Here is a 27,867-nt window from a genome sequence, read left to right as displayed (position 1 = left end):
TCAGTGGTCCATCTAATCTAGTATACCACCTTTGACAGTGGCCAATAGCAGATACTCCAGAGAAAAGTACAAGAAACCTTGTATTTGGACAGTTATGGAATCATTTACCATAGTCTTATTTCCTAACCTTGTCAAACAAAGTGAAGATTACTTAACAACTTGTAGGATCAAGCCTTTTTAAGCCATAGCACAGATTTTTCCCATACTGCAGTATGCAATTACTTCCAATAAAGTCACAAACAAGTCACCACATTTCTTGTATATTTTGTGCTGTATCATGTCTAATGAGTCATAAATTTTAATAATGAATGTGCTAGAACAGTCCCTTCCAGAGAATCCTCTAATTCAGCTGTGTTACAAAGATGTTACTGACAAGATTACGTCTCCATGAGTATGGACACTAAATTCATTATTCCTGAAAATGGTAAGCCCTTGTCACAACTTGCTGTGAATTTGCTCTCCTTCTATATTGCAATTATTGTTGCTATCACATAGCAAGGAAGGGGAAAAAATAGAGCTAAATGTTTAGCATGTGCTTGTGTGTAAACTGCCCTATTTTTCATTCTGATCAAGGACTTGGAGGGTGGACCATTAGGTATCTGCTCCAGGGACCATCACTTCCCAGTGCCCACACCGTTTAAAAAGCAAAATACACGTCGTGTTTATACTCCGTTCTTTCATTTTAATATTTTTCTTCTGTTGTCCTCATTGTCACTTATCTCCACAGACCTTTGAAATCACTGCCATATTCCTGTATTTCAGTGCTAGCCAACAGTGCAGCTTCCCTCCAATCAGCATCTCACAATTATTTTTCATACATCTCTCTCCCTGCCATTACCCTAGGTACCAGTCCATGGTTTTCTGTTTCCATTACTAGGCTGAAACTGTAAGGTTGTTTTAATTTTTTGTTTTCTTTGGGCTGCCTTATGCTGTTGTGGGATCAGGTGGGACAGAGGACCCTGGAAACTACAAAGTTCACAGAGCTTCAGATTAATCTTCTGCTAGGTGGTAAAGATGATATATACGCCTGACTCATAGTACCTGGGATCCATGGATACCAGGCCCAGATATCCAGAGACATTTGAAAGCAGGGTTGGCATGTTCCATGCTGCTTACTTTAATAAAATATTTCCTTCTGCTGTTTACCCTACTGCTCCCACTTTTCCTTAGTGCTCTTATTTATGTACAAAACATACACTGACCCAAGGAGAAAGGCCTTACAGCTCATTTTGATGACGGCCACAGAGGAACTCTGAAAAGGAAGTGTCATTGTCAAGGTTCCTCCCCCACTCTGAACTCTAGGGTACAGATGTGGGGACCTGCATGAAAACCTCCTAAGCTTACTTTTACCAGCTTAGGTTAAAACTTCCCCAAGGTGCAAATTAATTTTATCCTTTGTCCTTGGAATATCCACTGCCACCACCAAACTCTAACTGGGTTTACTGGGAAACGTAGATTGGACACGTCTTTCCCCCCAGAATCCTCCCAACCCTTGCACCTCACTTCCTGGGAAGGGTTTGGTAAAAATCCCAATTTGCATAGGTGACCACAGACCCAAACCCTTGGATCTGAGAACAATGAAAAAGCTTTCAGTTTTCTTACAAGAAGACTTTTAATAGAAATAGAAGTAAATAGAAATAAAGGAATCACCCCTGTAAAATCAGGATGGTAGATACCTTACAGGGTAATTAGATTCAAAACATAGAGTATCCCTCTAGGCAAAACCTTAAGTTACAAAAAAGACACACAGACAGAAATAGTCATTCTATTCAGCACAGTTCTTTTCTCAGCCATTTAAAGAAATCATAATCTAACACATACCTAGCTAGATTACTTACTAAAAGTTCTAAGACTCCATTCCTGTTCTATCCTCGGCAAAAGCAGCATACCGACAGACACAGACCCTTTATTCCTCTCCCTCCTCCCAGCTTTTGAAAGTATCTTGTCTCCTCATTGGTCATTTTGGTCAGGTGCCAGCGAGGTTACCTTTAGCTTCTTAACACTTTACAGGTGAGAGGATTTTTCCTCTGGCCAGGAGGGATTTTAAAGGGGTTTACCCTTCCCTTTATATTTATGACAGTCATAGACAAGATTCCTAAACCTACAAAACCGTCCCTTGACCTGATTGGAAAGGAGCCTCAGATGGAAATCAAAGACAAAGCCATCCAAACTCATTTGCATTACAGGTACTTTAGTTCTTGTCCCTCCCCTTATTTTCCTTCAAGACAAATGAGGTAAGGGACAAGTATTAAAGTACTTGAGGCCTGGATAATTAAGGGCTATATGTACCATAACCAAAATCTTATACTGAGCACATTGGTTAGTTACAACCAATGCAGATCACAAAGAGAAGGCATTAACCATACACATGCTTATATAACAAATAAAAAGGTAGCTGTGTGTGCTGTATGGCTCTTAGATTTTGGATTAATTTGAAGGGAAGGACTTGTAGGAACAATTTAGGATGATTTAAGATGGAGTTGAAGAATTATTAAGGGCTGAACCGTGACATCTTTCAGAGGGTCTGAAACCCAGTGGAATCCACCAACTTCCTACGGTGGAAAAGTAAGACCCCAATTCAGTGAGGGGTATGTAAGCATATTGTTGTTTGTATTGTGGTAGCACCTACCAGCCCTAGTCATGGACTAGGGTCCCATTGTACTAGGTGCTGTACGAACACTGAACAAAAAATACAGGCCATGCCCCAAAGACTTTATGCCTAATTTTAAACATTCATGTAGTCCCATTATGCCATTAGAATTATCAATGTTTTGGGAAATGAAAGATAAAAACATTAGATTACCCCAATATTTTCATTGTATTGTGGACTGGATTATAATGCCCTTACTCATACTGAATGGTTCCTCAATGCACAAATATCCACATTGACTTCAGTGGGACTACTTGTGGTATAAGGTACTATTTATCATAAGTTACAGCATCACAATCTCACCCCATATTTCTCCATATTATTTTGTGGTGTATCATAGGCACTGACTCATGGGTACTCTGGGGCTGGAGCACCCAGGAGGAAAAAATGGGGGGTGCTGAGTATCCACTGGCAGCCCCCCTATCATTAGCTCCTCTCCACCCCCTCAGTGGGTCTTGCCTGCCGGCAGGCACTGCAAATCACTGCCTCCCCCTCCCTTCCTGCGCTGCCCACCACAGACAGCTGTTTCACGGTATGCAGGAGGCTGTGGGGGAGGAATAGGGTGAGAAGAGGCAGAGTAGGGATGGGAAGAGGCAGAGTGGGGTGGGGCCTTGGGGGAAGGGGTGGAGTGGGGGCAAGGCCTGGAGTGGGGGCAAGGCCTGGGTCAGAGCCAGGGGTCGAGCACCCTCTGGCACTTTGGAAAGTCGGCTCCTGTGTGTTGTATGTTATTCATGAGTCCCTTAGGATACATCTCCATGAGGATAAAAGCCGCAGCTGGCCCAGGTCAGCTGATTCAGGCTCACAGAGCTAAAAATTGCTGTGTAGATGCTTGGGCTGGGGTCTGAGCTCTGGGACCCTACACCCTCATGGGATCTCAGAGCTCGGGCTCCAGCCCGAGCCTGAACATCTACTCAGCAATTTTTGAGTCTGCAAGCCTGAAAAGGCTGACTTGAGCCACCCGCAGGTTTTTATCCCTGTGTAGACATGCCTTTAGAATGGAAGTGACTTCATGGCATGGGATTTTCTTTTGTGGGGTGCATTCTGCATATTGTGAAATATCAGTCACTTTAGGCACTGCTTAAGTAGCAAGGAGAAGAAAAGCTGTCCCCAGATGACAGCTGTAAATGGCAGTAAATGGCAGCTGCTCCAGGTTAATTAAGACACCTGGGGCCAATTAAGTTCTTTCCAGAAGGCAGGGAGGACAGCTAGGTTGATTGAACACCTGAAACCAGTCAGGGGCTGGCTGAAACTAGTTAAAAGCCCCCCAGTTAGTCAGGTGGGGGCACATGTCAGGAGTTGTAGAAGGAAGTTGCGCTGTTGGAGAGACTGAGCAGTACACGCCATATCAGGCACAAGGAAGGAGGCCCTGAGGTAAGGGTGAAGTGGATCTTGAGGAAGGGGGGGCTGCTCTGGGGAAGTAGCCCAGGGAATTGTACAATGTCCTGTTTCTAAAAAGTCAGCTACCATAGTTGATACTATTAGAGTCCCTGGGCTGGAGTCCAGAGTAGAGGGCGGGCCCAGGCTCCCCCCTTTGCCCCCTGATTAATCCCTGAGGCTGAGAGACAACAGAGACTGTGCAAGGGAGGATAGCTTCTCCTTACCTCCCTCACTGGCTTATGATGAAAATGGCTTAGTAGGCTGTGACCCTTGCCTCTAGAGAGAGAAGGGCTATGTGGAGGATCACAGTGAGCCTCTGAGGACAGTGAAATCCACCAGGAAATGCGGGACCCACAGAGACAAGGACAGAGCTTTGTTACACTTCTTTTAAAACTGTCTTTAAAAGCATAGGCACTGATTTTTAACCATATCAATTAAAAATGACATGGCACTTTGACCTATATAACATAGCCATTTTCTCAAATTTCACCCAGCAGACCCTTTATCGTGAGGAGGGGCAGCTGGGCCAAACCTGAATGATGCTACAACCCCATGCACTAGGTCAGAACACCTGGATCAGGGAGCTGGGCCCTGCCCTACATGACAGAAGCCATTGCTGCTGGGTGAGTGCAGAGTGGGCTCAGTCTCCAACACCCTTGTTCCCAGGGGCCTTCCTTCTGCGCCAGGTCGGGATTAGGGCTGTGATGCTATGGTGGAGGGTGAAGAAAGCATGATAATATGTGAAATACACAGGCATGATAACATGTGAAATTAGGAAACCAACAGGTATAACTGAAGGTATAATTATCCATTGCCCCTTCTGGTTGCAAAACTTGACTCTGCCACTGAGCAAGAGATAAAAGTATTGAAATATAAGTTTCGATGGATAAAATTTTATTTTTTCCAGTCTGGAATGATTAATAGATCACATGGAATATACAAGATAATTATCTTTACACCAAATGTGCCAACAAACCATATTTTATGCTTTGATTCAATACCTGTTCCATATTAAAGTGAAAGATATAATCAGCACTTACCCCATAAATTTCCAGTCTTTTCACTTCTAATTTTATAGTAAAGCTTTAAAAAATATCGTCTTGCATTTTCCAGTGTTTCATCATTTATCTATATTTTTATAGTCAGGTACAATATTGGACTGGTTTTAAATGATAGAATATGGTAGTGTAAAAATAGTACATTTCTGTAGTTTCCACTGGCTGGGTGCACTATGACACACACGCTTTATTTCCAGACTTCAAACCAGATGTGAAGTAAGCAATTAATTCATCTGGCATTTATTCTAGTTTAATCCTTAGTCTTTGTAGGTGATATTAAGTGACTTGTAGCGATATGTCTTTCAGCTAAAGGTCACAGTGTTAATTTCTAACCAGATCTTGTTGCTGGAAGTTAACATGGCAATCTAGTAATGTCTTTATTTCTAATTTATATCACACATCCATCTTCAATGATCACATGGCCAAAACAAAATATGTCTTCTATAATGCCACTTTGTTTGCTGCAGCCAAGAGTGATCCAAATGCAGAATGTGGTTTTTGTACAAGATCTTCGGGCTTGCCAAACTCAATTACCTGAAAGTCAGTAGGCAATAGATTGAACAAATGTCAAATAGGAAGCAAAAACACAAATGTTTTTGAGTTTCTCACTATATAAAACTTCTTTGGGTGAGGATACAACCATATATTATGGGCCTATTAAAAGAGTGGGTGAGGAAGGGTCTGTGGGTTATGTGCAGGAAGTCTAACTAAATTATCATGATGGTCCCTTCTGGCCTTAAAGTATATTCCATATAAAGTAATAATGGCAGTATAAATTTGCTACAGACCACCAGCACTAGAGAAGAGTGAGAGGAAAACATTTATGAACCCACTTATGATACTCTGAACCTCAGTGCCTCATACTCATGGGAAATTATGACTACCCAGAATTCTATAAGATAATAAACAGAGCCACAAATGCATCAGCAGAGACATTTCTATATTACTTAAAAGACATCTTCTTAGCTGGTGAGGGATGGGGGCATGGTCAGAGAGCTGCTAAGCTCCAGTTGATTACTGGCTGATGTAATGATTTTGTAGAGACCATTTCCAGCTAGCATAACTCTGAGACTCTTCTAAGTGGCACTGGTTCTCTGATCAAGGGGTGCAAAGGTCACAAATTCAATCTTTCCTTCCCCATCAAGATCTGTGCCAACAAGGATCAGAGTCAAAGGCATCACTTTACGGAACAGTTAGATAAAAGTCTATGCAACTCTGCTGTGACTATATCCAGAATATTGCATTCAGTTCTAGGCACCTAATTGCCAAAATGCTATTAACAAATAGGGAGTTCAGAGAAGAGCAACAAAAATGTTTAGGCAGCTGGAGGGACTGAGGACTTGTCTACACAGGAGAGTTTTTCCAGTTCTACCAATATAGTTAAACTGATATAACTCTCCACGTGGACACACTCATTCCAGAATAAGAGTGGTGTTTTTCAGCTTAGTTTAAACCCCTTCATAAGCAATATAAGCTAAAGCAAAAAAAGCCCTCTTATACCAGAATAAGTATATCAGTTTAAATTCATGTCAGTTTATACCAATGTAACTTTCCTGAGTAGAAGAGCCCTGATTTATAAGAAAAAGGATCAAAGGCTCAATCCTGCAAGGTGCTGAGTTACTCTGGCTCTGATCCAGCAAAGAATTTAAGTATGTACCAATGGGACCACATGTTCTTAACGTTAAACTTAATTTATTTGTTGGATTGGGGCAGAATGTTCAGCACATTACAGAACTGATCCCCGAAAAAGTTAAATATAGCCTGGCTGAGCAATAATGAAAGGAAATATGGGAGGACCATGGCAAAAGTCTAAATATTTGAAGGGTGTAAACACTAACGATGAAGAGAATGTGTTGGATGGTTTGGAGTCTGAAAGGGAACAATGGGAAGAAATTAAGAAGAAATTTAAGGAAAAGCTTCCATGAAATGAGATCTATTAGGCAGTAGAAAAGTTTTTCCCAAAGTAGTAGTAGTAGTGAAAGCCCCATTGTTTCAGGCATTTTAAAGTAGACCAGACATAGCACTAGTAAATGTACAATAGGGAATAAATGTACAGTGGCAGAGTGATGGATTAGATGATCTAATAGGTCTTTTCCCTTTCTAACTTCTTTGATACTGTACCTTTCCATTGTCCATAACCAGAATATGGTCACACTCGAGAACAGTGTTTATGCGATGCGCAATGGTTAAGACTGTGCAGTCCTTGAATGCTTCTCTGATTGTGCACTGAATTAGTGCATCAGTTTCAGAATCAATTGAGGCTGTAGCTTCATCAAGAAGTATGATCTGTTGAGGGGAAAAAACTTTTAAACATACAATATGTATTTTTAAAAAAAATCTTTACACCTTACAATGCTTTTATACATGAATAAACGGGAACATATATTAAAAATGGCATTTATAAAGTTAGATATTTATTTTATAATGCTTATTTTTAAGAATCAGATTAGACCAAAAAAATGAAAATCTGATTATTAAATTCTCATCACTGGGGTTTGTTTGAGAATTTGCAAGGCGGGGAGATTTTGATTTGAGCCCTAATCCTGTAAATACTTATATGCATGCTTACAACTACTCCTGTTACAACTACTCATGTGAGGAAAATTAAGCACGTTTGTGTGCGTAGGATTGGGGTGCAAATCAAATACTCCCTACACTCCAGATTCTCAGAAGAAAGCCCAGTGGTGGTGTGAATTTTCTCTTTTTTTCATGTTCTATTTGTATTGTTAAAATAAGCATTTTAAAGATTTCTCCCATACTGACTTCAGTGGGACTACTCATATGCATAAAAGTTAAGCATGTGGTCTTTGTAGGATTAGGGCCTTGATTTGTAATATGTTTCTGCTACTTGCTGGTGGTATGTACAGCAAGGAGCAGGGGGAATGTGCTGATGTTCTGGATTTAGTAATGATTTAGGTATTATTTTTAACTAATGGCAAAGCCAATTACAGCTTGGGCTAGACATTCTTTTATGTCTTTTGAAATCTAAATGAATAAATATTCATTTTAATCATTGGATGCCACAGTTACAAACTGTAATTTCCACAAAGTGGGGAAATTTTAAGCATATTGGTCATCTAAGCAATAGCACCATCTTCCTCTTCAGTCATGTATGAAAATGAAAAACACCAAAAGTTAGTGATCTCATTCTTGTATTTCAGTATTATTTAGATAGTTCATCCTCTAACACAAATAAGACTATACCCAGAAACAAAAGTAAGTACAGGGCTGTGACAGAATATACCCTGTGTTCACACCATACACACTATTGTAATAATCTTTGTACAAAGTATGCCTTGTAAGGTATCATTTGAAAACTCATAATTTGCTGTTCAGTATCGTCCTGCTCAAATGTGTCGCAAAATGGTATGTAGAATTGTAAAATTTCCCTGTATGGTGTTATTAACACGTTCCAAACCCCAGCCCTGCCCAAACAGAAGGCGGCAAACAGGTCTGTCCTAAACAAAGGAATGTATGCTTGCTGTAATTTGCATTTAAGCAGTAAACAGTCATCAAGCAAGAAGGGAAACAAAGAAAGCTCAAACAGATGTGGGCGGGGGGGGAAACAGCAGAGAACATCGTTCCACATAGACTCTTTGTGTTCTAGTGCCCAGCTGGAAATATTTTTCAAGAGGGGGACTGAAACCGTAAAGGAGGGACAAACACCCCAAGGCATCCCTCTCTCCCTGCCCATCACATTCATTGCACCTGATGTGACAAAGGAAGCATTTGTTGGACTCTAGGGAAGGGGTCCTGACATACAGTTTGGTCAGTAAGACTGCTGAAAGTATGTGGTGAGAAACTTTGCTTGAATCTGATACAGTTTGTTAAGTTAGGTATTAGTAAATGTCTTTTCTTTATTCTTCTTGTAACCATTTCTGACTTATGCCTCATTTTTTGGACTCACTTAAAACAAGTTTATTAACTACAAAGAGAGAGATTTTATCTAATCTAATGTGTTCAAGTGGAAGTGTCTGGGTAACTCCATTTGGGATGACAAGTTGTGTGCATATTATTCTCTTAAAGGAGAATAATACTGCCCAGACCTCTTCTAGACAGTACAAAATATTTTAAGTACTGTCTAGAAGAGGTCTGGGCAGTACAGGACATACATTTCTGGGGGAAATCTGGGACAGGGGGAGTGTTGGGGGTCACCCTGAAGTACAGCCAAGGCTGGTAAGAGCCGGAGTGTAATCCAAGTGTGGCTGGCAGGCTGCAATTACATACAGACACACAGGGGGTGGTTTGCATGCTGGAAGGCTGTTTGTGAGTGGCCCAAGTGGGAGCTACTTGAGCAAGGCATTGTAAGGCCTCCCCAGGTTGCAGGGCAGGGGTGACACAGTCCCTCACTGGTCTGGATTGTACCCTGGTATGTCACAGGGGCCAGTTGTGTTTGTTTGTCAGGAGAGGTTTAGGTCCTAAATCCTTCTCTCATTGAAGCCATTGGCAAAACTCTCTGGGTGACTCCAAGTGGAGGAAGATTGGGTCCTAGAAGAGCAAATTATGGTCCATATTGTATGAAGTGTTGAGGAAAATTTAAACTTGAGTTACAGGACAGAAAAGATAGGACACTTGCAAAGAGAACTCTAGGAGGCAGAAAAGAGGTGGTCTTATTAATGGAACACAGCAGAAGTTTTATATGTATCATCTAATATGTACCTGACTTTTGGGGGGGGGGGGTTCTGACTTAACTTTAAGAGCTCATGTATATGGATGTAATTTCTTAAATGGCAAACATGATCCTGGTATGGGTGGGTCCTGTGATCCTTACTCACATTGAATAGTACCTTACTCCATGAATAGTCCCATTTTATTTCCGTGGGGCTAGATTAAGATGGAATCTAGCTCCTATCTAGGTGCTTGAATTGCACAGTGTGTGCCTTCAAAATTACAAATGTAGGTTTAAAGAGGAGGTTGAAGCCCTTTGGAAATGGGGCCCACTACATGAAAACACAAAATCCATATTTGAGACCATCCTGATACAGTAGCAGGCTTGAAAGGGTTTGCCAGAGCTGGAAATTTATAATTTTAAAAATATTTTGAAAGTTTTACTGGGGGAGGTGAGGAGAGAAACAGTGGATCCTTGGAACTTTTTTTCTGATGGTTTAGGCGATTGTGGAGGAATGAGAAACCTATTATAAACTAACACCACATATCTTGTAGCATTAAAAATGAGTCCAGATATTTGTATAGAGCAGTGCCAAGTGACAATATATGCGTGGATTTATTAAAATGAAAGGTACTCAAGATCTTGAGGCTTATACATTAATAAGGATTTACTGATCCAACCCTCATTGATATTCATGGTCTTTCCACTGAGTAGAAACTGGATTGGGCCCTTGCTGAAAATTGGCAGGAAGCAAGTCCCCATTGTCATGTTTATGCTCAAATATGCAAGTTAAAGCCAAACAGAAGCTTTTATGGTTTTACAGACAGGTGTAGGGACTTGTTTGTTACTGCTTTATTGCCTTATAGATTATACAGTGTCAACACCTGAAGAGTAGCCTGATGTAACCAGGCTACAGGTTAGTTTCCTGAGAACACTGGGAAACCCAAACTCCCATTATGGATTAGTTCCTCTCAGGAACCAGTTTTCATGGTCTCTCTTGCAAGTTTTAAGCCTTCATTCCAAATAAGTTTGGAAGTACATATTTGAGCATTAAAAATATTTGTAGGGGTGTGCTCCTCTGGGAAGAGAGAATCCCTGCAGACATAGCCCTCTTTTGAAGTTTAAACATTTCATTTTCACTTGAAAAAGCATAGCTGAGCAATAGGCAAATCTCAAATATGCTTTGCCAAGCAAAAGACAAAAGGTTAGAGACTCAGCTGGTATAAATCAGCATAGCTTCATTGAGGTCAGTGGATTTATATCAGCTGATGATCAGGCTTCATGATTGTATAGATTCAAAAGTGACCACAGGCTTCCTGTGCTCATAGTGTTATTAACTAGTAGGACAACAGAACTTTGTGACTTCAAATTGCCAAAAGCAGCAATTAAAGTGAGCAGGAGACGGTGTTAGTATGAGATGTATATATTGTTGGAAAATGAAGAATATGGATGTTCAACATTAACTGCAGTAGATGTTTAGTATTTAATATGACACGATATAGGTTAATTTATGGGGAATCTAAAAGGTGGAAAAGATTTGGATCAAATACAGCAAATAAGAAAGTTGAAAAATATATTTCAATTAAGTTGACTTTACTCATAAGCTAGTCACAAAACTGAGAACAAACATATGTTGGTTTCTTTGTAGGTTTCACCTTTTCCCCCTCTTTGTTAGATGGAAAAAAACTTATTGCAACTCTTATGTATTCAGGACCACTGCTGAAAGTATCAGAATCTCTCCCATTACTTACTTTTGAATTTCGAAGGAGAGCTCTTGCCATACAAAGCAGCTGTCTTTCCCCTAATGAGAAGTTTTCTCCATTTTCAACAACTTCTGCCTGTAATTTTCCTGGGAGTTTCAATATCTAGAATACAAAGAAAACGACACAATGACTATACATATTAGGCAATAATATACTCCTCTACCCCGATATAATGCGACCCGATATAACATGAATTTGGATATAACGCAGCAAAGCAGTGCTCCTGAGGGGCGGGGCTGCACGTTTCGGCAGATCAGCGTGTCTGGCTCTGACACACTGCTCTGAGTGGCGTGTTAAGGGTGCAGGGCCAGGGCCGAGGGATTGGATAAGGGGCAGAGGGTCTCGGGGGCTGGGGACGGGCAGGGCCTCCCCCCCCCAAAAGGGTCTGGGAGGCAGGAACTGTGGGGGGGCACTTGTGGGGGCCCTGCAGGCCCAGAGTGGCCCAGGTGATTAGCGGGGGGTTGGGAGCAGCCCGCTCCGCTTCCCTTGCCCCGCCCCAGCCATGTCACTTGGGGGCGGGGGTTTGGGGGAAGGGATTCACCCCCACACACACTCACCGGTGGTGTCCTTTCCCCAATCTCCCCGCACTCACTGGTGGCGGGAAGCGGAGCACTGTGTCTGGGAGCTGGCGGAGTGGAGCAGGCTGGGGCTCCGCTTCCTGCTGCTGCTGGTGAGTGCCTGTCAGGGGTGTGGATAGGGGTCGGAGCAGTCAAGGGACAGGGAGCGGGGGGGTGGGTAGGGGGTGGGGTGGGGTCCTGGGGGTGATTAGGGATGGGGGGGTCTCTGGAGGGGGTCATCAGGGGACAAGGAGCAGGGGGGGCTAAAGCAAGTTCGATATAACATCGTTTCACCTATAACACGGTAAGAATTTTTGACTCCCGAGGACCGCGTTATATTAGGGTAGAGATGTATATTGATTGTGCATGGTCATACATTTATCAGGATGTTATATTTTCTATGATTGTTAAAAAGAGTGTTGTACATTTCAAATAACATTCTGCCATTATAACATCAAAAAGGGAAGCAATGCGGTAAGTAGACATTATTCACAACTGATGAGATTATATATTAATGCCTCACTATTATTAATGCCATAACAATCTAACATGATAAATTATATGTAGTACCAAACAGTAAATGACTTTCCATTTATTATCTTTATCAGAAAATGAATTATGATCAAACCCCCAAAAACGTACAGTCTCTTTCATAAATGTTCTTTCCAGAGCTTTCCAGATCCGATCATCTGTATAGTTACCAAAAGGATCTAGGTTGTACCTGACAGGCAAAAATTAAAATTATTTTTTTTTAAATAAAACACAATATAGTACAACAATACTTTGTAAATTACTATTACAAGTCACTTTAAACATGAAATATTTTGGCTGAACGGCCAAAGAACTTATCTCTGTACTTTAATTTTTATAATGCATGTTTTCAATAATTTTTCATGCATTGTTTTCCTGTATTCTGAGCTCTTAGCTGGTTTGAGGGAAAAATCAGTTTGTCCTGTTGATAGTGATACTTCTGGATTCATGATTATTCCATAGAACATGTTGATATTATAATAAAAATATAGTAGCTATATTCAGGGTTTCAGTGATACTGCTAATATGATCTAATGCCTTCTCTTCTCACCCAAGTGAGGCTTTTATTAAGGAATGTTGGTGAACAAGCTTAGGCAGCATATTCCAACACCAAAGAGAAGCATGAAAGATTGCACGGAAGATATTGTAAAAGAAGATGAAGGCGTTATGAAGGCTGAGTGGAGACAAGGGTGCAAGGGTAGTGTAGACCTGGTTGAAGATGTAGGCAAGCACGGTCTGACAAAGGGCTATGAAGGCAAGTACAAGAAGGTGAGCATGAAGAACAGCACAATGGGAAGCCAGGAAAATAATGCAAAGAAGGGGATGATGTGATTGAAGTGACAGACAGAGAGATGACTTTGACAGCAACATTTTGGATAAATTGGATAGGGACAAGGGAGAGTGGTGGCATCAAGTTTAATGAGTAATGGAGGTAGTGGAGAGGGTCTAGAATGAAGAATAATGAGCTCAGCTTTGCCCACATTAAGTTTGAGATGATGGTGAGCCATTCAAGCTGACGTATCTGAGACATAATGAATTCTGCTCCTATGAAGATGAGAGATTTTTAGAGGTTAGTTCCCTCCCATTCACAAACCATTTTCAATATTGATAAACTGAGAAATTTCAGATGTTCTGTGTATATTTTATGAAACTATTATCAAAAATTTGATTCTGTGAGAATTTCTGGACTTGAACACAGGTGATCTGGGTTCAATTCCCAGGGCTGTCACAGACTTCTTGTGAACCTTGGCAAGTCACTTAGGATATGTCTACACAGCAGCTGAGAGGTGCAGTTACCTCCATGGTAGACACACATGCACTAGTTCTGCTTGAGAGGGCACCTAAGAATACAGTGTGGTCCCAGCAGCTTGGACTAGCTGCCAGAGTACAGTCTCCCCCAACCTCCTGGGTAAGGACGTGCGTGGTTAGGCTGAGTCATCACCCATGCTGCTGTGGCTTTACTGCTGTTTTTAGATGCTAGCTAGAGCAGAGCTACTGCCTCTATATCTACTTGTGCTGGGAATCGCACTCTCAACTGCTGTGTAGACATACCCTTAGCCTACCTGCATCCCAGTTCCTCATCTGTAAAAAGGGAATAATAATACTTAATTTATCCCACCTTTGTCTGTTTATACTGTAAGCTTTTCTTACTATGTGCATGTATAGCATAAGGGGTTTGGATCTCAAGGCTTCTCAGTGCTACTGTAATGAAAATTAATAATAATTACTAATAATCAGTTGTAACACAAACCAAAATGCCTCACTTTATGGTTTAATGAGATTTCACTTCACAACAAACGTTAATTTACAATTGTAGGAACAACTACCTTACTGTACCTACAAACAGAACAGGATCTTGAGGAATAACAGAAAGCTTTGTTCTTAGATTTTCCAAACTAATAGTACAGATATCAACATCGTCAATTAGGATAGTACCAGCAGTTGGTTCTACTAGTCGAAAGAGTGCAACTCCTAATGATGATTTTCCTGTAGGGGATAAAAAAAAATATTATTCAGATAAACTTTGACTTTTATAAACAATGATGTAAAGTGCATTTTAGTCTCCCTGGAAAGTTCCAGGTTTGATATATGTGTGATCTGAACTCTGTTTTACTCACAGATAAGTTATAGTACAGTTCTCAGCCATGCAAGTTGCAAAAATGTAGTTTTCTGTACCGCTTCAATGTGTCTCAACACTTATACAAAGTGATCACTTTGAAGGTGAGAGGTAAGTTCATTCTCCATTCTTATTCATTTTTGGGCTCTCTGCTGAATGTGTTAACAAGTTTGCCAACAATGTTAATTATAAATGAAGGATACTTACTTGTAACCAGAGTTCTTCCAGAAGACCCTGTATATACCCATTTATGGGTAGTGTGCCACCTGGTGATGCCTAATGACAGAACCTTCTCCAAATAGTGTCCCTAGCGTACACATGTGCCGCCATCTCAGCATCCTCAAATGTTTTAAGGGTAATCTATACGAGGTGGTGGTGTGCCCCCTTCCACCTTGGTTCCTTCCACCACTAACCCGGAGAACCAAGGTAAGATCTGAGAAAGAGGGGAAGGTTACTTACTTGTACCCAAGTTGTGGTATGAATATGCAGAGTTGTCTTGAAGAGTTGTCTTCAATTACAAGTAGCCAACCTTCACTTCTTCTTTGAGTGACTTTGCATATTCATACTTATGAGTAATTTGGCACGCAGTGCAGAAATTTCAGGAAGAGGGAACAGAGGCCTAATCAAATAATGATTGAAGCATGGCTCTACTAAGTCTGGTATCTGCTCTTGAAGCAAAATCCAAAGCATAATTTTTGCTAAAAGTACAATAGACTGACCTCGAAGTAGCAGCTTAGTAGATTTCTCCAATAGGAACATGTTTAAGGCATGTTAAGAGATGTTACCATTGCTCTAGTAGAATGATACTTCCCAATAGCAGGCACAGGAACTGCCACTAATGTATAACATTCAGTTATATATTGTTTAACTGTTCCGGATATAGTCTGAATAGATACACTATTACCCGTATGATTCTTAGCGTAAGAGACAAATAACCTAGATGACTTTCTAAAACTCTTTGTTCTATTTAAATAATGTGCCGGAATCCTTCTAGCATCTAAGGTATGTAACTCCAATTCCCTTTCATTAGCATGTGGTTTAAAGGGGAAAAATTAATAGTTTGATGGGTAATTCAGATGCTATTTTTGTAGAAACTTAGGGTCAGTTCTAAGAACCACCTTGTCCGTATGAAAAATAGTAAATGATGCAACTGCCATCAGAGCAGACTTTTTGATGCCCTAGATCTGTCAGTAGGGAGATTGTGGAGTTGATATGAAGTAGCAGGCCCTCACATGAAGAAGACTTCAGCAGCCAGTTGTCCAAATATAGGTAAACAAACATACCCTGCTTTCTTTAATGCACTGCTACTACAGAGAGCCACTTTGTAAAGACTCTTGGTGCTGTAGAAAGGCCAAACAGCAGGACCTTGTACTGGAAATGTTGCTGGGCCATAACAAAACAAAGGCTCAGCTGGATTGAAACATTAAAAACCAGAACTTCCAAATGTACTTGTTCAGTTTTCTGAGATCTAAAATTGAAGAGAATCCCACATCTTTTCTTGTACCAGGAAGTATCTTGAATAAAACCCGGACACCAAAGATGTTTGGGTATCTCTTTGACAACACCTAGTAGAAGCAGTTTTTGAACCTGTGATAGAAGAATAGCCTCATGAGACAGTTCTCTGTAAAGGGAAGAGTAGGGAGAATTGAAAGAGGGTAGTTTTTTTTATTTATATGGCATACCTCTCCTCAGTGATTTCTAGAACCCACTTGTCTGATGTAATAAGCCTCCAGTTGTTGATGAAAATGGCTAGCCTGTCTCCAAATGAAGGGAGGGAGGGATTGTCACTTATTGGTTCCTGACTCTCGCTCCTCACATCAAATCTCAGGCCTGGTGTTCAAGGAAGATAAAGAGGAGGGAGCAGATTGTTTTGTCTCTGGTGTGTATCTAAAATACTTCTTGTGCTTGCTCTGAGATGAAAACAAAGCTTACTGATGTGGACATCTGTGATTTGAGGAAAAATAAGCAAATAACTGAGGTAAAATTGTCTCTGATAATGGAAACAAGGAGTGTATGGTTTCTTTCTGAACCAGGGATAGTGACCCAGTGAACAAGCAGTGGATTTGCTATCTGTTAATTTTTCCAAAAATTCATCAGTCTTATTGCCTCTCAAAAGGAAGAGGGGTATTTAATTTGGTATCCACAGCCAATGAAGAGGCACAAAGCCAAAAAGGTCTCCTTAAGGTGCCAGTGCTCTAGTGGAAAAGTGAGAAGCATCAGCTGAAGCCCTGAGAGCATGCTTCACATTTTGTCCCTTCATCAAAATAACATTTGCCAGCCTTCTCTTATTGTCTGGCAATGCCTGAACAAACACAGATGCCATGACCACCTGGTAATTAGACATCCTAATACCAAGAGAAGAGGGGGGGAAAAACTTTCTTCCCCTCTCTGTAAAGAGTCTAATGGGCCTAATTGGACATAAACTTATTACTAGCAGAGCCACCACAGTAAATTAGGCAGAGGGTGAGTGTGACAGTAAGAAAACCCCAAGTCCTGGGGTATCTCATACAATTATCTGCTTTTTCAGAAATACATTGACTGGAAGCAGGGGTAGCCCAAACAGTCCTAGTCGGCTGCAAGAGAGCATCCACTATCGGCAACCACATCCTATTCCAGAAGGCAGTCTCAAGAATGTCCAATACTGGGTGGAAGGTTTTCTCCATAGCCACAGAAGGTAAGTTCAATGTGGATGCCATGTGGTCCATGAGGTCATGAAACTGCAAAGCATCCTCAGAAGAGACAATGCAGAAGCAATGCTCATCAGGTGACAAGTGACATCAAAGTCTGTATCCATCTGCTCTTGTTCTAAAAGAGGAGCTATCTCTGTCTTCCTCTTTAGAAAACGTGTCAGGCACAACTATCAGAGCTGAAGATAGATCTAGTGGAACCAGATCCAAGGGTTGCTCAGCTACTGGATCCTTTTCTGCTGAAACATCACCTCTCCATCCATAAAGAGGATGACTCAAAACGTTCTGTGGTGGAACCCAACCAGGATTGCCAGTACCTCCAGTAGCTGGGATGTGGAAAGATGCCCATAGGAGGCAGAACAACATTGGAGTGGGGAATCAGGTTTCTTAATTCTTCATCTGCCTCCTCCACCTGATGATCTAACCTCAGATCTGCCATGGACCTCACAGAAGACAGCAACAGAACTGGAGGGTGAAGAGCAATAGAAGGTGAGAAAGTTCTGCTTTGGGACCCTGTTGAAGTCCTCGGAGGAAAAGGCACAAATGGATCCAGAGAAAGACTAACAATCTCCTCTGCTCTTCTCCTTTTTCAGATGAAGAGGAAGCAGAACACTGAACCGAACAAGTCATCTGCCTCTCACTTAGATACGAGGAATGCTCAGATGCAGGATTGTTCACTTCAGCCACCACAGTGAGACCTCTTTGGATTAAAGGATGATTCCAGAACAGCAGCGAGGAAATAGCTGGTCTCACAGACCTACAGAGTACCAGATCCAGCAAAATACTCAGTTCCACACCTCTGGTCTTTGAAGTTGAAAGTGGAACCAACTTGGGCTTCAGAGATGGAACTGCAGAGGCCATGTCAGAATCAGATGGATCCATCAGCTAGAGCCCTGAAATTGACCAGAAAGCCAGTTCCCCACCTGGGCTTCTGCCAGGTCTTCACTCCAAACTTTCTGCCACCCAGACTCCTGGCTTCAGCTGCTCCCTGGGTCTCAGCTCCCCGCAAGGAGCACAGCAGCCGCCTGGACTCCAGGCAGGATCTTCCTGCTGGAGGCGAGAAGCCCCAGGGGGCCAGCTAGGCTCCCAGTGGGGAGTGGTGGGGAACTGAGCGCCCTGGCCTTCAGCCCTCCACAGTGCACCTTTTTAGTCGGTGGAAGTGCTCATCGTAAGGATGTGCACCACTGACCAAAGGAGGGTAGTGTGGACATCAGACACCATTGTAAGTTGACTTAACGTAGGTTGACTTAAGATTGAAGTGTAGACATGCCCTTAATGGCAGAACTGAGTCCTTTTAATGTAATGTCACAATTTACAGATGAACTGACTATAGAAAACCATGAACTATCAAAAATATGTAATTAATTAGCATGGAGGGCCAGAGAGAAATCGGGGGGGGGGGGGGATGGTATCTCACCAGAGCCTGTTCTTCCAACAATACCAATTGTTTCTCCACCGTGAATGCTCATATTTAAGCCATTGAGAACCATAGGACTGTTGTTTCTATATTTCATCTGGTAATCTTTAAATGTGATGTCCCCTCGATCCGGCCAGCCATTGGGAGAGTTCACTATATCTGCACACTGGGAGGCTTCAGGAACACACTTCTACGAGAAGGGGAAAAAAAGGAGAACATTTAATTGATCCACAAAGTCAACAGCTAAAGATTTCAGCAATATTTATACATACAGTGGTCTTAAATGCTCCATTTAGATGTATTTCTTACCAAGATATATTCTTGTATCTGTTCAACAGAAGTAAATTTAGCTTCTGTCTCAGTCCCTGTCCTTACACATACTTGAAGAAGTCCACTCAACTATTAAAAAGAAAAAAAACTTTAATGAAACTATTCATATGCATAAAGTTGAGCATGTGTCATAAATCTTTGCAAGAAAAGGGCCTAAAACAATAACAAACTCATTAATATTTATATCAGCTTATGGAACTCTTCTGACCATTGTCCAGAGCTTCACAGGAAATTTCTTTCTGTCTAATAAATTATACATATGAGAGTGGTCATTTAGGGTGTGACTTTCAAAGGCACAAAGGAAAGTTAGCCACCCAACTCCCATTGATTTTCAGTTTGATTTCAGTGCCTAATTGTCCTTTGTAGCTTTGAAAATTAATCCCTTACAGTCTGACCTTCAAAAGATAGGTGCGCAAATGTGTATCTAATATGTTTGTTTATTCAGCCAATACTCCATGCGGGGGTCTTGCTGTGGTGTAGTCCTTCCATGCCCACTCCAATGCAAGGCTATTAGGTACAATCTAGCTCAGAGCTGTACCAATTCTCCATTCCTTTTGAGAAATGTAAAATCTTCACACACACAACTGTATGCCGGGAGTTTCTCCCTCTCTTATTGGCCTTGTATGTAACAGGCATTTGAAAAAGTGTGTACGAACCACATAACAGCATACAGCCTTTGGAATTTAGCTCAGTGCATTGTGGGAAGTCACCTTTTATTCACTTCTATCTACAGTAGCTCTAGTCGTGAATGAAGAGTGCATAATTAATGTAAAAGAGTGTTTTGGAGAATGAAATTGCACACAAGCTAATCATCAGCACAGCTCAATAATAGATCCTGAGGTGATTTCAAAGCTATTACAACTGCCTACGGAGTTTGCCAAGCTGAAGCAACTGGAAAAATATCTTTCACAGTTTGACATGAGGGTCCTGTGTTTTTCTGGCCTTTCTGCTCACTGTTAGGAGATATTTGGTAGTCAGCTCAATGTGTTATAAATATATTTGTATTTTCCATGACATCTGAACTACCTCACATTTAGGAATAAATAATATTTTTTTAAAATCTATATTTTTCATATTTTTAACATTTAAAATATTTTGGCAACACATCATTAATCCAGCAGTAAAATATGGGCATATGTATTCAGTCTAAGCACACTAACTTTTAATAGAAGTATGAGGTTTAAATGTTACGAGCAAAAGTAGTTGTCGAAGGTGACGACAGTTTAAGGTAAAAATGCAGAAACTACTTGTTGCTTCTGAGAGGTTCATTATGACTGGAAATATTTATATTACTTTATTGAAAGTAGAAAGGTTATGAAAGTAAAAACAACACTACCCTAAGTGTCTAAGAATGGGGATGGTTTATTGTGATTATTAAAGAAGAAAATAAAATTTATTTTCATTTGCCATTTTAAAAAAATAAACAACTCCCATTCCTTTTTGTGCTTTGCAATAAGTTAGTTATCATTTTCTGTGGCAAATTCTATATAAAACTAAGGGATATTTAACATTCATATACTAAACACAAATGGTTTGGAATTATCTACTGTGACAAAGTTCCTCCTCTACCTTGGTGAGTCCTGCGCTTATTGGTGGATTTTGCTTGCCTCAGAGATTCACAGTAGCCCTCAGTTTGGCCACTTTCGTGACTCAAATCTGCTGTTCATTCAGATAACCTCGTCACTGGCCAGCATGGGGAAAAAGAGTAAGAACAATCTCCGCAGTTTCTGCTGATCCACCATGTGGGTCAGGGAACAGCTCAGAGACCTTCCCCTCTGGTGGAACCTCTTGTGTTGGGTCTGGAGTTGGGAGGTTTGGGGGGAACCTGGGCCCGCCCTCTACCCCAGATTCCAGCCCGGGACCCTGTGGACTGCAGCTGTCTAGAGTGCCTTTTGGAACAGCTGCGCAACAGCTACAATTCCCTGGGCTACTTCCCCATGGCCTCCTCCCAACACCTTCTTTGTCCTCACCACAGGACTTTCTTCCTGATGTCTGTCAATGCTTGTACTCCTCAGTCCTCCAGCAGCACATCCTCTCACTCCCAGCTCCTTACATGCACACCTCACTAACTGGAGTGACAGCCTTTTTAAACCAGGTGTCCTGATTAGCCTTAATTAATTCTAGCAGCTTCCCAATTGGCTACAGATATCCTAATTAGCCTGCCTCCCTTAATTAGTTCTAGAAAGTTCCTGAGTGTTCTGGAATAGTCCCTGTTATCTTACCCAGGGTAATGGGACCTGCTTAACGTGGGGCTAATATTATCTGTCTTCTATGACTCTCCTATAGCCATCCAGCCTGACCCTGTCACACTACTTATATACTGTGCAGTAGTACATGAAGGCCCTAGTCAGAATCAGATACACACTCTGGTAGGTGCTGTAACAATGCATAGGAAGACACAGTCCCTGCCTTGAAATATTAGCAATCTAACTTAAAATAAGACATTACAAATGAGTTATTAAATAATCGAAGGTAAGGTGCAATGAAATGAGGCTGAGGTAAAGCAGTTATATAAAGTAGCTACATTTCTGTAGAATGTGTACAACTTGAATCTCAGCTCTTTCCAAAATGTGAACTATTTTTTTCTCCCTGTGTTCTCAATTCTGCCATTCTTTTTCACGCTGGGTAATATCTTGATCCATTGATTTCAATATCCAATGTGCTATTTGCAGAGTAAAGTATTGCCCAGTGTGAGTAAGGGTTGTAAAACCTGGCTTCAAGTGAATGTAATACTCACATTGCATTTTAGGATAAAGAATGGGTAGAATAGGAAATGTATATGCACTAACATAATTAACAGAGGTTAACCCAAGACACCAAACATTTATTTTTACCTGGATAATATAGGACAAAGCCAAGCCTTTTGCTGCAGTACTAATAAAAGGAGGGCTCAAAGCAACAAATAATGCAACAATGAAGGTTACCAAGGTCATGAGAATATCCGTTCTAACTGCAAACCAGCGTAGTGCATAATTAAACAACAGAAAATGGCTGCAGTTTTCATCATTTAGCATTTTAAACCTGAAATGAAAATAGATGAACGTTTTTGATAATCTAAAAGAGGTTTTAACATGTAAACACAAGTTCCATGCTTCCTAGTGAGTTGTTGATGTAGGTATTTTTATGATAGCCTTCATGCATGTTTTATTCTACTTACTTAAAATATTATGCAAACAGTTGAATAAAACAGGAGATAGCACAGCTTAGTATGAATTTGTCAGGAATTGATTTATATTGCAACATTTTTCTAAAGGGAAGCTTCCATAAATCCCATACTCAGAAGCAGAAATGATCATCTGTATCTGGACAAGACCCACAAATACTGTTAGGACCAGACTGTGTACAGATTTAGGAGCTCTGGGAGTCTAAAGGGGCCTTAAAGTGTGCGTAAGTGTAATTTATGCAGTGTAAAGATCCATCAGTATTAATGAGAATCAGACCTTTAATGCAGATGAGAAGTGTCATGGTTAACCTCAAAGTCCACATGACTTGATGTAAAACACAACAGTGCTACATTGCGTTAAAATTGCATTAGTTAACCTGTGTTCTAATAAGATACATTTAGACACATAGGGAAAGTGGGAGCTTCCCTTTGGAATTTCAGTGGCTATGAGTAGGGGCCTACCAATTCACAGCCATGAAAAATGCATCACGGATCATGAAATCTGATCTCCCTCGGGGAAATCTGGTCTTTTGTGTGTTTTTACCGTATGCTGTACAGATTTCAAGGGGGAGACTAGTGTTTCTCAAATTGAGGGTCCTGACTCAAAAGGGAGTTTCAGGGGGGCCACAGGGTTATTTTAGGGGGTTGTGATATTGCCACCCTTACTTCTGCACTTACAACAGCAGTACCACAACCCTCCCTGCAATAACCTTGTGACCTCCCCACAACGCCTTTTTGAGTCAGGGACCCTCCAATTACAACACTGTGAAATTTCAGATTTAAATAGCAGAAATCATGACATTTACCATTTTAAAAATCCTTTGACTGTGAAATTGACCAAAATGGACCATGAATTTGGTAGGGCCCTAGCTATGGGATCTGAACCTTTAAGCAAACTAAGCAGGGTTCATAGTCAGTTCTGGAGAATAGATCTGACATGGTCCAATTCATGAGACATCACAAATCAAACCCTAAAGGTCTGTATGTGTGGGTCTAGATCACTTTGAGAACCCACCAGTGAGAACTCATTGCCCTTTGGCTTTTAATTCAGATCCTAGAAATTGCTTAAAACTCAGAAAGTAAAAATATTACAAAATGCTCAAAAATGAACACAGAGATAGGACATATAGTGCTGTTTGTGAGACTTCTGACAGTCCATGGTACAAACTAGGAGCTTTTCAAAAATGAAAAGCTGCAGGATTATTGCTGTTCTGCATTGTAGTAACAGAATAGTTTCATCAGTGTCACTTAGAGTGACCAGATAGAAAGTGTGAAAAATCAGGACAGGAGGTCAGGAGTAAAAGGTGCATATATAAGAAAAAGCCCCGAATATCGGGACTGTCCCTACAAAATTGGGGCATGTGGTCATCCTAATGTCACTGCATATACAACGCCACAGTATCCACAATCAAGTAAAGAATAACAGTGCAGTGTTATCTTTCCATATCAGAATGACAAACAAAACAAATAGGATATAATTGTAATGTATGCAGCTTACTGTTTGAAATAGTCTTCTTTTTTATTATAAGCATGAATTACACTGAGGCCTTGCACAGAAGAAGTAATGTGTGAAAACCATGGAGATCTGCTAATGTTTTCCACTCTTTTTAGTTCTCTGATGGTTCTCTGAAAAATTCTGCAACAAAATGAAAGCAAAATGATATTGTACGTATTTATGTCAGTATGCCAATGGTATACATCACTATCTCGTGGCTAAAGCCAGTAGTGTGAACTGGAATCTCAAATGGCCTACACTGGGGGAAAAGAGAGCAGCACCGCCCTGTAGGGAGGAATTGCATTTCACAGCCTTACCTGGATCTCCTAAGTATGCAGAAGGAGTGCACATACTATACTATGCTCCATTCTGTGCCCAGTCATCTTAGCTTAGCTGGTCAGTGCCATGGCTGTACTTACTCCCTCTCACCTCCTTTGGAGTACCTTGTGTCCCCTGAAGGCTAAGAGGGAGCAGTCCCTAAACCCAGGGACAGCAGCTGGGTCTGGCCCTGGCACTGAAGTACAAATGGAGGAAAGCTCCTTGTCTAAACTTAAAGCGAGTAGAAATTGTGGGTGCCTCCTGCCTCCATTTTTGAGTGCCCAATTTCAGATACTTTAAAAGGACTGGATAATCAAAAGGGACTGGGTGCCCAATTTGAGATACCTTAAAGGGACTGGATGCTTAGTACTTTATGAAAATCGGGTCCTTTCTATGTGTTTCAAATTGGGCATTCAAAGTCACTAATCACTTTTTAAAGTCTTGGCTACATGTATCCTGTCTGCTTCCCAGTGAGAGACCAGGCATAATCTAGCCCTTCATATATATCATAATGTATTATAAGTACTGAAGTGTGACAGTAGATTTTGAAAACTAAAAGAGTAATATCATCCCCTCTACTTCCAGGTACAGAGGGGATGAGAGGCACATAAGAAAAATACATGCAACATGTGGCCAGAAAACATGTATGGGGAGAGAAGCCTAAGCAGCAGCATCCCACTGAACATCCATCCTCCATATGAACAACAGGACTGTAGCTTGGTGCTTCCACTGTGAGGCTGTGGCTTTAAGCTGCAGTCAGGTCTCCATAGCTTCTCCACTGCTGGAGATTACATAGCATGGGCTGAATCAACGCATTCCAGGATACCTTGGCTATGACTTCCCCTGACAGCCTGGCAGGGCCCAGATAATCTTCATCCAAGAATATTAAAGGAACTGGCACCCGAAATTGCAAGCCCATTAGCAAAAAATTTTAATAAATTTGTAAACTCAGGGGTTGTACTGTATGACTGGAGAATTGCTAACATACTTCCTATTTTTAAGAAAAGAAAAAAAATGTGATCCGGGTAACTACAGGCCTGTTAGTTTGATATCTGTAGCATGCAAGGTCTTGGAAAAAATTTTGAAGGAGAAAGTAGTTAAGGACATTGAGGTCAATAGTAATTGCGACAAAATACAACATGGTTTTACAAAAGGTAGATCGTGTCAAACGAACCTGATCTTCTTTGAGAACGTAACAGATTTTTTTAGACAAAGGAAATGCTGTGAATCTAATTTACCTCTATTTCAGTAAGGCATTTGATACGGTTCCACATGGGGAATTATTAGCTAAATTGGAAAAGATGGGGATGAATATGAAAATTGAAAGGTGGATAAGGAACTGGTTAAAGGCACTGTTCCCTCTAAGCTGAGCGTGTGTGCGTGCGCACACAGATCCTAAACCCCGCGCACACGGCGAAAAACCATGTGCACAAAAATTTGCACAGAAGAAATTTTTTGCACACCTGGCCTGTCAAAAATTAGTGGGAACATTGGTTAAAGGGGAGACTACAGTGTCAGGCTGGAAGGAGGTTACTAGTGGAGTTCCCTAGGGATCGGTTTTGGGACCAATCTTATTACTGACCTTGGCACAAAAAGCGGGAATGTGCTAATAAAGTTTGCGGATGACATAAAGCTGGGAGGTGTTGCCAATACTGAGAAGGACCGGAATATCATACAGGAAGATCTGGATGACCTTGAAAACTGGAGTAATAGTAATAGGATGAAATTTAATTGTGAAAAGTGCAAGGTCATGCATTTAGGGATTAATAACCAGAATTTTTGTTATAAACTGGGGACGCATCACTTGGAAGTAACAGAGGAGGAGAAGGACCTCGGAGTATTGGTTGATCACAGGATGACTATGAGCGGCCAATGTGATATAGCTGTGAAAAAAAGCTAATGCGGTCTTGGGATGCATCAGGCAAGGTATTTCCAGTAGAGATAAGGAGGTGTTAGTACCGTTATACAAGGCACTGGTGAGACCTCATCTGTAATATTGTGTGCAGTTCTGGTCTCCCATGTTTAAGAAAGATGAATTCAAACTGGAACTGGTACAGAGAAGGGCTACTAGGATGATCTGAAGAATTGAAAACCTGTCTTATGAAAGGAGACTCAAAGAGCTGGGCTTGTTTAGCCTAACCAAAAGAAGGCTGAGAGGAGATATGATTGCTCTCTATAAATATATCAGAGGGATAAATACCACAGAGAGAGAAGAATTATTTAAGCTCAGTACCAATGTGGACACGAGAACAAATGGATATAAACTGGCCATCAGGAAGTTTAGACTTGAAATTAGATGAAGGTTTCTAACCATCAGAGGAATGAAGTTCTGGAAGAGCCTTCCAAAGGAAGCAGTGGGGGCAAAAGACATATCTGGCTTCAAGACTAAGTTTGATAAGTTTATGGAAGGGATGATATGATGGGATAGCCTAATTCTGGCAATTAATTGATCTTCAACTATTAGCGGTAGATATGCCCAATGGCCTGTGATGGGACATTAGATGGGGTGGGATCTGAGTTACTACAGAGAATTCTTTCCTGGGTGTCTGGCTGAGTCTTGCCTACATGCTCAGGGTTTAGCTGATCACCATATTTGGGGTCGGGAAGGAATATTCCTCCAGGGCAGATTGGCAGAAGCCCTGGGGGTTTTTCGCCTTCCTCTGCAGCGTGGGGCACGGGTCAATTGTTGGAGGATTCTCTGTACCTCATAGTCTTTAAACCATGATTTGAGGACTTCAATAGCTCAGACATAGATTAGGGGGTTGTTACAGGAGTGGATGGGTGAGATTCTGTGGCCTGCGTTGTTCAGGAGATCAGACTAGACAATCATAATGGTCCCTTCTGACCTTAAAGTCTATGATTCTATATTGTAGACCTGTAGGTTAAGGGAAGGTTATGAATGACTTGTGCCTCTGAAATGTCATTTTGGGCAGACTAGGGCCCTAGACTATATTGGCAGAAGACAGTGCAAGCAAAAGACTGAATTTAGCCCTTAGTATAGAAGGCAGTAAACATTTGATAGATTCCCAGTTTCCACTGGCTGTGCCTGCTCTATGAGATACTGGTTCTGGTAGTTCTCACCTTCCAGTAAACCTTTACAAAAAATGTATAGTATTTTGCAACTTAAGCTCAACAATAGGAGATGTAAATAAGAATGACAATTGCTATTGGCTAGACCGCAAAGGTAGTAAAAATTCTTAAAATAGTTCTTAAAGAAAAAGCACATCAACTTACTGAAAAAGAATAACAAAAATAGTAGCTAGGACAACAACTGCAATTAGGAGGAATGGAAACACAATGGCTATTATGATTAGAATAGAGATCACCATAAAAAACTGCTGCAAAAAATTTTCTGCATGAAATGGAAGTCTCACATCCAATTCATCCACATCCTTAGAAAAACGGTTCATTAGCCTGCCAGTGGGAGTTGTATCAAAGAAACTCATTGGACTCAGTAAGATCTGTGGATAAAGGGAAACAGCAGAATCAAATGACAGTCTTTGTTTTTTACAGTATTCAGAGTTTTTTTGATAAAATAGATACTAGTATAATCTTGGCTAAAATGTAAATAAGAGGAACAGCAAACAAATGTATTATAGCTTTTACAACATCAGATAGTATTTGTGAAGCAGCCTTTGAAAATAGAATAAATATTTCTTAAAGGCTTATCTCCTGTTGTTATGATCATAAAATAAATGCACATGAGAATCAGAATGTTGAGGATTTACAGTACACTTAAAAAGGAATCATTACAGTAAGCTATACTGTAACAGGCCCTGATTCATCAACGTGTCTA

At 41.0% G+C, this 27,867-nt stretch overlaps 1 protein-coding gene across 8 annotated transcripts in view; it reads right to left on the bottom strand.

The window, feature by feature from the left end:
* Positions 1–27,867, bottom strand: part of ABCC12 (ATP binding cassette subfamily C member 12) — a 127,496-nt gene that overhangs the window by 7,550 nt on the left and 92,079 nt on the right. For 2 of the 8 annotated variants that reach the window (XM_073307713.1, XM_073307715.1), the window contains 10 exons: positions 27,306–27,532; positions 23,757–23,894; positions 21,930–22,116; positions 19,075–19,164; positions 18,766–18,955; positions 14,372–14,531; positions 12,657–12,735; positions 11,446–11,559; positions 7,207–7,371; positions 3,582–5,619 (listed from right to left, as the gene is read on the bottom strand). In XM_073307713.1, the coding sequence (XP_073163814.1) occupies positions 5,527–5,619; positions 7,207–7,371; positions 11,446–11,559; positions 12,657–12,735; positions 14,372–14,531; positions 18,766–18,955; positions 19,075–19,164; positions 21,930–22,116; positions 23,757–23,894; positions 27,306–27,532 (1,443 nt within the window). In that variant the 3' untranslated portion in view covers positions 3,582–5,526. Of the gene's footprint in view, positions 1–3,581; positions 5,620–7,206; positions 7,372–11,445; positions 11,560–12,656; positions 12,736–14,371; positions 14,532–18,765; positions 18,956–19,074; positions 19,165–21,929; positions 22,117–23,756; positions 23,895–27,305; positions 27,533–27,867 lie in introns of those variants that run through there. The other 6 variants (XM_073307711.1, XM_073307714.1, XM_073307712.1 and 3 more) reach the window with 5 other exon arrangements.

Source organism: Lepidochelys kempii, chromosome 12 (assembly GCF_965140265.1).
Source record: "Lepidochelys kempii isolate rLepKem1 chromosome 12, rLepKem1.hap2, whole genome shotgun sequence".
NCBI lineage: Eukaryota > Metazoa > Chordata > Testudines > Cheloniidae > Lepidochelys > Lepidochelys kempii.
The sequence above is the reverse complement of the archived record's forward strand: the minus strand, read 5'-3'. Positions and strand labels throughout refer to the sequence as shown.